The sequence below is a fragment of the Sus scrofa genome, chromosome 6 (assembly GCF_054392235.1).
Source record: "Sus scrofa isolate SSC_HxYL_T2T_F1_AM1 chromosome 6, Sscrofa_HxYL_maternal_Yorkshire_Landrace_v2.0, whole genome shotgun sequence".
Classification (NCBI taxonomy): domain Eukaryota; kingdom Metazoa; phylum Chordata; class Mammalia; order Artiodactyla; family Suidae; genus Sus; species Sus scrofa.
Window position 1 is genome coordinate 51,905,429 of NC_139388.1, and position 10,068 is coordinate 51,915,496.

Below are 10,068 nucleotides of genomic sequence, written 5' to 3' on the forward strand. Positions count from 1 at the left end.
ACCTACTCTCCACCTCTCCCAACCCACACCTACCCCCGGGACGATCCCACACCTGACCCTGCAGCCAGCACCTCCCCTTCTTGCCGACCTCCAGACAGACATTGCCCACCCCCCACCCTCACCTCACCCTCCACCATTGACCCCCCATGCTGACCTGGAACCTCACGCCCTGAGCTCTGTGCTCCTGTCCCCGGGACCACCAACTCCTCCTGGGCCTTCACAGGGCTCCTATGGCAGGTGGTGGGACAGGCGGGTTCCCCCCCTGCCCTGCCAAGTGGTCAGGGCTGGGCTGGGGATGCTGGAGAGGTCGCCTAACTCAGCCCTGGGGGCCAGGCTGGCCTGTTGGAACAGGGGCCGCCCTAGCGGAGCCCTGACAGCCTAGGATGAGGAGGCGTCACTGAGGCAGTCGGTAGGCAGACAGGGCTTTTAGTGGAAGGAGCAGCCCCCATGCAGCATTGGGGTGTCTTTGGGGTTTTTGCCGTCTTGAGCAAAAAGGGCAGCGCCAGGGTTTGAGTGGAGGTCTGCTTCCAAGGCCCATGCTCTTAATCCCCCTCCTGCCTCTGTGGTCCAAGCTCCCGGGTGCGGCCTCTGGTGAGGCTGGTCTGGTCGGGGGTGCGGCCCCCAGCCTGGAAGCCGGCCTTCTTGGAGCACGGGCTGTATCCAAAGGGCAGCGGGAACCAGGAAGGGCTGCGGGCCAGGGGAACGCAGCCAGGGTTGTTCCGAGGGGTGGAGATGGGCGTGCCGGGCAGCAGGCTCAGCGCCCAGGGGCAGGCCTGCGGCTGACTCATCCTCTCCCGGTGCCCAGTGCGGGCCTGGTGGGGGTGGGCCCCAGGTGGTGGGCAAGGTGGGCAGAGACAGGAATGCGGACACTGTCCCCCAGCGTCTCCATCTGGCGGCCCCCTGAGGTGCTCGTGCGCCCTGTGCAGGGGGCATCTGGATGCTTTGACATCTCTGCCTCTGTTTAAAGAAGCAAGTGACTTCGTATCCCGATCTTTATTTCTAGCTTCTGGCAAATTGGCTGGGGCCACTGGAGGGGTGGCTGCCTCTGCAGGCACAGGCGGGGTGCTGACCCTCCTGGGCCCGCAGGCCCCACCCAGCTCACCTCAGTTCCATCCCCTGCCTGGCCCATGGCTGCTTGCCTGCTGGTTCTGTCCCCACTCTGGCACCTCCTAAAATCAAGCCCCCCGCTCAGCCTGCCAGCCATGAGCCCTACCTGGGACTGTGTCCGCCACCTTGTCTTAAGTCACAGGAAGTGCCACAGTGCCACATGGGCTGGCACTGTCCTGACTGGGGCCCCGTGGGCACTTGTGTCTGCTGCCCTCAGCTGGGCCTCTCCCTAGTCCTCCCAGAGTCTCTCCCGCCCCCAGGGACTCGCCATGTCTTTCTCCAGCACCCAAGTCTGGCCTCTGCTTTACCAGGTCTCTGAGCAGAGCCAGGCTTCCAGGCTGGCAGCCAAGGCCCGGGTGAGGCAGGGGGCAGGGGCTGGCCCCACAGGGCCACGGCGGCCTGTAAGTGGGTTTCGTGGGCTCCGTGTTTCTGGCTTTAGGATGTCTGGGACCCCATTGACAGGACAGGGCTGGGGGGCCCATAGCCTCTGCTCCCCTCAGCCTCCTCCCAGCCTGCCTCACTCACAGGTTCAGCACATGTTTATTGAGCACCTTCTGCATACCAGGCGCTGACGTAGTCAGAGCAGAAACAGGAACAAAACCATGGCTTTTTGCACAGCGGACGGCTGTACGCCTGCTCTAAGTCGCTGGCTGTCAGTGCTGCAGAGAAAAGAAGGACAGAGCGTGACAGGGGGACGGCATTGTAGACCACAGGCAGCCAGCAAAAGCATACCTCTGAGAAGTGGAGTTTCCAGCAAAGACCTGAAGGCTGGGGAGGTGTTCCAGGAGCGGGAACAGCCAGTGCAAAGGCCCTGAGATTGGAGCGCCTCTGGTGTGTTTGAGGAGCAGTTAGGAGGCCCGTGTGTCTGCAGCTGAGTGAGGGGCAGGGTGAACCCTGGAGGCTGTGACCTGGATCAGGGTGGGTGGCCGTGCCTGATGAGAGTGGATTCGGGACCCACTTTCCATGGGTATTCTCATTTGCCAGCCTGGCTTCTGGGGCACTCGTGCCCTCTGCTTTGGGTCTACTTTGGGCCTAAACCTTTCCGACTCTCCCTTTACCCCACCCTGAGCCTCCAGGGGAACAGAGAGCCGGGTTTGGGATTAGCAGCCCTGGCAGGCTGCAGGGGAAGAAGTGCCAAGCTGGGCCCTCGCCCCAGCCTCCTGTAATTAGCTGCTCTCAGGGGCTGATTACGGGGTGGCGTGGCCTCGGCCGCCTTCCCCTCCACCCCTCCCCGGCCAGGGACTGCCCCCCAGCCTGAAGAGCAAGGGAAGGGCAGGGGGTGCCTCTCAGAGTGCAGGAGGCCTCCATCCTGGGGGGGCGACAGCCTGACGGATGGGGAGGTTGTCCTGCAGCTGCCCTCCCGCCACACGTGGCCAGGTGCCGGGAGGGGCTGCGGGGCCTCCCTAGTCCTGCCACTCCCGCCCCGCCCCATCATCACCCCATGGCATTTCTTCATTCCGTCTCTGTCTTGTCTCTGTGTGTGTTGTGTCGTCCTGTCCTTGTGTGTCGGATACACGTCCTGTGTCCCCCTCCTCCTTGCCCGGCCCCTGCCCTGCCTTTGCCCCGGACCCCAGACCATCGTGCGGGGCAGCAAAGGTGCCAAGGATGGGGCCCTCACGCTGCTGCTCGACGAATTTGAGAACATGTCGGTGACACGCTCCAACTCCCTGCGGAGAGACAGCCCGCCGCCACCTGCCCGTGCCCGCCAGGAAAACGGGATGCCCGCGGAGCAGGCCGCCATGGCCAGAGGGGGCCCAGAGAAGGCGGGTGGCCAAGGCCGGGTGGCCGGTCGCAGCGAGACGGGTGGCAACAGTGGTGACAGGCGGCGGGCGGGGCCGGACAAGAGGCTCAAGTCTTCCAGGGAGGGCTCAGGGGGCCCCCAGGAGTCCTCCCGGGACAAGCGCCCCCTCTCAGGGCCTGACGTCGGCACCCCCGACCAGCCTGCCGGGCTGGCCAGCGGGGCGAAAGTGGCGGCTGGCCGGCCCTTTAACACGTACCCGCGGGCTGACACGGACCACCCACCCCGGGGCGCCCAGGTAACCCATCCCCCTGCTCCAGGACCCCCCCCCATCCCCTCGCCCAGAGCTTCCCCGGCCCCACCCACCAGCTCCCACCCGTGCCCAGCCCACTGTCCATCTCCATCCTGACCACCATGTGTTTGTCCCACAGCCGGGGGCCTTGTCCTGCTCAGGGAGCAGAGCTGGCCCCCTGATCCCTCCACCAACAGCCACCTCTCTTTTCTGTTGCAGGGGGAGCCTCACAACGTGGCCCCCAATGGGCCATCGGTGGGGGGCCTGGCTGTCCCGCAGTCCTCCCGGCCCCCCGCTCGAGCCCGCGGCACCCCCAGCCCAGGCGTGCTGGGCCCCCACGCCTCCGAGCCCCAGCTGGCCCCTCCAGCCCGCACCCCAGCCGCCCCTGCCGCACCCCCTGCCCCTGGGCCCCCTGGCCCTCGATCGCCACAGCGGGAACCCCAGCGAGTGTCCCATGAGCAGTTCCGGGCCGCCCTGCAGCTGGTGGTGGACCCCGGCGACCCGCGCTCCTACCTGGACAACTTCATCAAGATCGGCGAGGGCTCCACAGGCATCGTGTGCATCGCCACCGTGCGCAGCTCGGGCAGGCTGGTGGCTGTCAAGAAGATGGACCTGCGCAAGCAGCAGAGGCGCGAGCTGCTCTTCAATGAGGTGGGCCTGCGCCCGCCTCCAGCTCACCCCACCCCCACCCCCCGCCAGGCTCCTCCTGCCAGGGCTCCTCCACTGTGCTGCTCGAAGGCCCTTCGGGGCTGGGGATCCCCCAGGCTGGGCTCCGGGCCCAGCTCCTCTCCTCACAGCTCAGCCTCCCTGGGCTGGCTCCGGCTCCTGTCTGTCCCCAGGACACCTGCAGCCGCATCTGTCCTGTTCCTGGCCAAGCCCACCCCCACTCCAGGCCCCCTCAACCTGCTGAACCCCACCTCTGCGTATCTTCCAGGCCCCTCACACCCACCAGGTCCCAAGTGGGCCCCAAACTGTTTCCCCCAAACCCACCTCTCCTGGATCCCTGTCTCAGAGAGGCCCCACCAGCCCTGTCCCCAGGCCAGAGCCCCGGACCTCCCCGTCCTCACCCCAGCCCGTCAGCCCTGAGCCTGTCACTCCTTGCTCTGCCCCAACACAGCTCACGCTCTGCTGCCCTGGCCCCCACCGGGCACTCCCCACACCGCAGCCAAAGGGCTGCCACCCCCCCTCTCCTGCCCTCTGCAGCACTTCCTGGTGCCCTCAGATAAAGGCCTGGCCCCTGCCCTGGGTCGGTGCAGGGTGACCCCAGTGAGCAGGAGTGATGGGCAGAACCGGGCCTGCAGTGTGGCGGAACCGGGCCCAGGGAGGGAGGCGGGAGGGCGCCGGCCGTGCGCGGTGGGGGGGTCCTCCCTGCGCCCCGCTGACCCGCCCCCGCGCCCAGGTGGTGATCATGCGGGACTACCAGCACGAGAACGTGGTGGAGATGTACAACAGCTACCTGGTCGGCGACGAGCTCTGGGTGGTGATGGAGTTCCTGGAGGGAGGCGCCCTCACCGACATTGTCACCCACACCAGGTACTGCCAGGCAGCTGACCCCGCCACCCCAGGCTGCCGTCTCCCCCAGCCCCCCAGGACGGCGCGGATCCCCGGCCAACCCCTTGGGCTGGGGCCACGGGGCCTCAAGTCGCTCCCCGCCCTCCCCCATACAGGATGAACGAGGAGCAGATCGCCGCCGTGTGCCTGGCCGTGCTGCAGGCCTTGTCCGTCCTCCACGCCCAGGGCGTCATCCACCGCGACATCAAGAGCGACTCCATCCTGCTGACCCATGATGGCCGGGTGAGGAGCGGGTGGCTCGGCAGGTCCCCCTCCGCTGGTGGGCGGGCTCTGACCCCAGTGATGTGCCTTGAGGGCTAGTAAGGTGATTTGTTCTGTATACAGCTGTCAGGGGTCCAGGTGAGTGGGCGGCCCTGCTCCTCAGTCAGGGGGCTCAGACTGGTGGGGGCCCTGCCGGCAGCCCAGGCCGCTGAGAAATGTAGTGCAGCCGTGGACCCCAGTCCACGGGTGAGCCTCACCGCCTCCAGAGCCTGCATTTATGTTCCAAGAATGGACATGCTTCTCCTGGGAGGGCCCTTGACTTTCACCAAATTCTAGTTGGGCGATTTGCCCACCCCCACCCCCACCCCCAGGGAAAGTTAAGCCAGTTGGCCGGGGAAGGAGGGTGCAGGGCGGGGGCGGGGGGGGAGGTGCTCCATTTCTCTGGGCATCTCAGTCAGAGTCCAAGAACACCTGAAGATTTCTACGGGTGTGTTCTGAAGACACGTGTGAGTGTGGAATTGCACCCGCATTGCGCTGGCGCGCTCCCTGGGGGCAGTTGGGTCCAGAGACGTCCTCAGGAGTCTGAACAGGGTCCACAATTCAAAAAAAAGGGTGTATCGGGAGCTCTGCCATGGCACAACGGGATCAGCAGCATCTTGGGAGCGCTGGGGCTCACGTTGGATCCCCAGCCTGGCACACAGGGTTGAAGATCTGGTGTTGCCGCAGCTGCAGCTTATGTTGCGACTGTAGCTTGGATCTGATCCCTGGCCCAGGAACTCCATGTGCCACGGGGCATCCAGAGATGGGGCGGGGGGGAAAGGTTATCAATGCAGGGTTTCAGCACCAAGCAGACAAAAGGTGTGACTTCTTGGTTCTCGGGGTGCAGCAGTCGCCCTTGGGCAGGATTGTGCACCTCCCATCTGCCGACTGAAGACGGTTCCTGCAGGGCAGCGGGAGGCAGCTGAGTACCCAGGGAACTCGGGCCACTTCCCCAAAGAGCCCAGTCGAGACCCTGTCCGTGAGCCAGATGGTGTGAGCTTGGGTGGGTGACAAGGCCCCAGCAGGGAATGGCCGAGCTACCCAGTGGTCTGGCTCTAACTGCGGGGCGGCCCAGGGGAGACCCAGCGCCTCCCAGGCCAGGGAATGAAATGGGTGGATGCTTCTGCTCACCCCGCCCCCACCAGTACCTCTGACCCCACTGCCTGCACCCCGTTCTAGGTGAAGCTGTCGGACTTTGGGTTCTGCGCCCAGGTGAGCAAGGAGGTGCCGCGGAGGAAGTCCCTGGTGGGCACGCCCTACTGGATGGCCCCAGAGCTCATCTCCCGCCTTCCCTACGGGCCAGAGGTGAGCCGGAGGCAGCCTGTCTGTCCTGCTGTCGGCCCTGGTTGATGCTGTGGCTGCTGGGGGTGGCGGCGGCCTCGGTCACCGGGGATGGGTTTGGGGGAGAAGTAGGCAAGCATGCCCTCGTCACTGCCCAGGTTCTAGTTTAGGGCCAGGCCAGTGCTTGGCAGTGGGAACAGGAGGCTGAGCAGAAGTGGCCCTGGCCCTGCCTCACAGCCTGGCACGGAGGCCGCAGACTAGCTGGTGTGATCTGAGGGTGTTCTTGCAAGCGTCCTAAAAAGAGCTCTCAGGAGTTCCCATCGTGGCGCAGTGGTTAACGAATCCGACTAGGAACCATGAGGTTGCGGGTTCGGTCCCTGCCCTTGCTCAGTGGGTTAACGATCCGGCGTTGCCGTGAGCTATGGTGTAGGAGGCAGACGCGGCTCGGATCCCGCATTGCTGTGGCCCTGGTGTAGGCCAGCGGCTTCAGCTCCGATTAGACCCCTAGGTAGCCTCCATATTGCTGCGGTAGCGGCCCAAGAAATGGCAAAAAGACAAAAAAAAAAAAAAGGAGCTCTCAGGATTTCCCTGGTGGCCTAGTGGTTAGGACTTGGTGCTTCCACAGCTACATGCCAGGGCAAAAGGAATGTTTTAAAGAAAACACTCACATAAGAATTGCATTTTTCTGGGAAATCAAAAGATCTGGTCCCACAGAGGCCAGATTCCCCCATTGTGACAGTCAGCGGGTGCCGAGGGCCTGCTCCACTTTATTTATTTACTTAAATTTATCTTTTTGTCTTTTTAGGGCCGCTCCCATGGCATATGGAGGTTCCCAGGGTAGGGGTCTCATCGGAGCTGTAGCCACCGGCCTGCGCCAGAGCCACAGCAGTGGGGGATCCAAGCCACGTCTGCCACCTACACCGCAGCTCATGGCAACATCGGATCCTTAACCCACTGACTGAGGCCAGGGATCGAACCCGCAACCTCATGGTTCCTAGTTGGATTCGTTAACCACTGCGCCATGACAGGAACTCCCTGCTCCACTTTAGGAAGGGCAGGGCCACCTTCGTCCTGTTCACAGTCCCCACCCATCTCTATTGCCTGCACTACTCACTGCTGTTACCTGCCTGGCCCTGGGGTCTCTGAGCTGTGGCCTGTGGCCCTGAGAGTTCATTCTTCCACATCAGTCAACGAGACTTGACCCAGTGCCTGGCCCACGTGCCCTTGGGAGCCTATCTTGGGGGATCCTCAGGGGGAACCTCGGGCAGGAGTGAGGTCACACTGGGAGGGAGGCTTCTGTGAGATTCGGAGGGGCCACTGCAGTCAGGATTGCCTGCAAAATGGAAAGATGTGGGTCCCTAGGACCGTGGAGATGGGGGCAGGGGGTCGGGTGGCAGTTCAGCCCAGCTTTCCGTGTGCGCTATTGCTCCCGGCTCTGGTGTTCTCTGTGTGGTCCTCACACCTGGTCAGAGCAGCAATGACCCTGGCAGCTCCGGGACACCCCTCCCCGCCTCTGAGCACTGCTGTTTCCCTGTTTTGGTGGAAGTCTCAGGGTTGACTGTGATGAGCTCAGCTTGGGTCACATGCCCAGTCCTGGTCCAATTACTGTGTCCCTACTCTGCTGATGAGGCAACCGGGTCATGCTCCATGGACTGGGGTCGGCGGGAGGTGGTCCCCCAGAGGAAGCCCAGGGTGGGGTGGGGTAGCACCAAGAAGGGGCTGGGTGCAGGGTGGGCAGAACCTTTCAGAGGTGAGGCGTGCATGGGGTCTGGCACGGAGGGTGTTCAGGGCGCGAGGACTCCAGGAGCAGAGAGCCAGGACCACCCCTCTGCGGGTGTCCCCCGAGCCCTGGCCGTCCGTGCACAGCTCGGCCCCGCGGCCCCTCCCCCACTGCAGGTGGACATCTGGTCTCTGGGGGTGATGGTGATCGAGATGGTGGACGGGGAGCCCCCCTACTTCAACGAGCCACCCCTCAAAGCCATGAAGATGATTCGGGACAACCTGCCGCCCCGACTGAAGAATCTGCACAAGGTGAGCACCTCCCGTTGCGGCGGGGGTGAGGGAGACAACCCACAGGCAGGCAGGGGGCCGGGCGCCAGCCAGCCCTGGATGCAGGCAGAACGCTGGGTGCGGACAGGACTGGGGTATTGGTGGCCCCTGAGGTGGCGCCTGCCGCGTGCTGGGCTTGCCCTCGTGTCCCCCAGGCCTCAAGCGTCTGTGTAAGCTGTGTGCCCTCGCCATCCCACAGAGGCGGCACTTAGGCTGCCTGCCTGGACGCACACGGGGAGGGCCCTCCTGGTGGAGAATCGCCTGGTGAGAACCGGGTGCCTCCTGGGCTCAGCTGCTCCCAGTTGCTGCCGAACTCAAAAATGGGGAGGAGATGAGGCGTTCCTGTTGTGGCTCAGCGGTAACGAACCCAACTAAGAGCCATGAGGACTCGGGCTTGATCCTTGGCCTTGTTTAGTGGGTTAAGGATCTGGCGTTGCCGCGAGCTGTGGTGTGGGTCGCAGACGCAGCTCAGATCCCGTGTTGCTGTGGCTGTGGCAGAGGCCAGCAGCTACAGCTCCGATTAGACCCCTAGCCTGGGAACCTCCATGTGCCTCAGGTGCGGGCTTAAAAAGAAAAAAAAAAAAGAAAAATGAGATGAGCCCCTGGGGCCAAGCTCTGAATGCTTGGGGCCTCTTCCCCCCCGCCCTGGGCAGTAGATGTCATCAGCCCATTTGACAGAGGAGGAAGCTGAGGCCCCAGAGCAAGTGAGCAGTGGAGCTGGCACTCAGACCCCCTGACCCTGTCTCCAACAGGTGTCACCCTCCCTGAAGGGCTTCCTGGACCGCCTGCTGGTGCGTGACCCGGCACAGCGGGCCACGGCGGCTGAGCTGCTCAAGCACCCGTTCCTGGCCAAAGCAGGCCCGCCTGCCAGTATCGTGCCCCTCATGCGCCAGAACCGCACCAGATGAGGCCCAGCGCCCTGTCCCTGAACCAAAGAGCCCCTTGGGTCACCCCCGCCCTGCCAGAGGCCCGCCGGGGAGCTGCCCCTGCTCCTCCCAGCCCGGGAGACACTCTGCGTGGCACCGCCCTCCTTGCTGCGGGGTGTGCGGGACCCTACTACTGAACTCCAGTTTTGGTTTTGTGACTTTAAACAAACACAGGGACTTGTGGGAGCAAGTGGGGCTCCCAGGAACCCCCGCCTCTGGGACAGGCCCGCCCTGGTGTTTTCCTGTCTCCAGGAGGACAGGCGGCCCTCCCGTCACTGGAAATCTGCAGTGGGGGCTGTTGGGGGGGAGACAACACTACAGAAGAGGGGTGTGTGTGTGTGTGTGTGTGTGTGTGTGTGTATACACATGCGTGTGTGCGTGCGGAAGGTCCAGCTCCTGTCATCCCGCCTGTGCGTGGGTGTCTCCGAGACCTCCCCTGACACGCAGCCCCCGCCCCGAGCCGTTGCGGGGGTCGATCATGAATGTCTGAAGAGCGGCCTTCTCCCTTCGCCCCGTGCCCCTTTCCGTGGCTGGATGGGGAGACGGGGGTCGGGGCTCCCCCCACCCCCAGCCTCTGCAGACCATGACTACTGCACCTGGACAGCCTCCTCTTTTCTAGAAGTCTATTTATATTGCCATTTTATAACACTCGAGCCCCCATCTGGGGCCAGATGGGCCCTGTCCCGCCGGGTGGCACTGGGGACAGAACTATTGCTTGAAGAATCAGGTTCCTGCCCCCTCGGAGCAGCCCCGCCCTCTCCTCCGTCAAGTTAGTTTTACAATTAAAACATTTTCTTGTTTTGTGTGTGTGCCCGCGCGCAGTGTGTGTAGAGACCCCCCCCCCGCCATTTGGGGGGAGGGTT

General features: G+C 63.9%; 1 protein-coding gene across 7 annotated transcripts in view; it reads left to right on the forward strand.

The window, feature by feature from the left end:
- PAK4 (p21 (RAC1) activated kinase 4) overlaps nucleotides 1-10,006 on the forward strand; it is a 44,658-nt gene extending 34,652 nt beyond the window's left edge. For 5 of the 7 annotated variants that reach the window (XM_005664597.4, XM_003355889.5, XM_084960691.1 and 2 more), the window contains 7 exons: nucleotides 2,682-3,143; nucleotides 3,357-3,788; nucleotides 4,537-4,670; nucleotides 4,805-4,931; nucleotides 6,129-6,254; nucleotides 8,127-8,261; nucleotides 9,032-10,006. In XM_005664597.4, the coding sequence (XP_005664654.1) occupies nucleotides 2,682-3,143; nucleotides 3,357-3,788; nucleotides 4,537-4,670; nucleotides 4,805-4,931; nucleotides 6,129-6,254; nucleotides 8,127-8,261; nucleotides 9,032-9,187 (1,572 nt within the window). In that variant the 3' untranslated portion in view covers nucleotides 9,188-10,006. The remainder of the gene's footprint in view (nucleotides 1-2,681; nucleotides 3,144-3,356; nucleotides 3,789-4,536; nucleotides 4,671-4,804; nucleotides 4,932-6,128; nucleotides 6,255-8,126; nucleotides 8,262-9,031) is intronic. The other 2 variants (XM_084960694.1, XM_084960695.1) reach the window with 1 other exon arrangement.
- The last annotated feature ends 62 nt before the right edge of the window (nucleotides 10,007-10,068 follow it).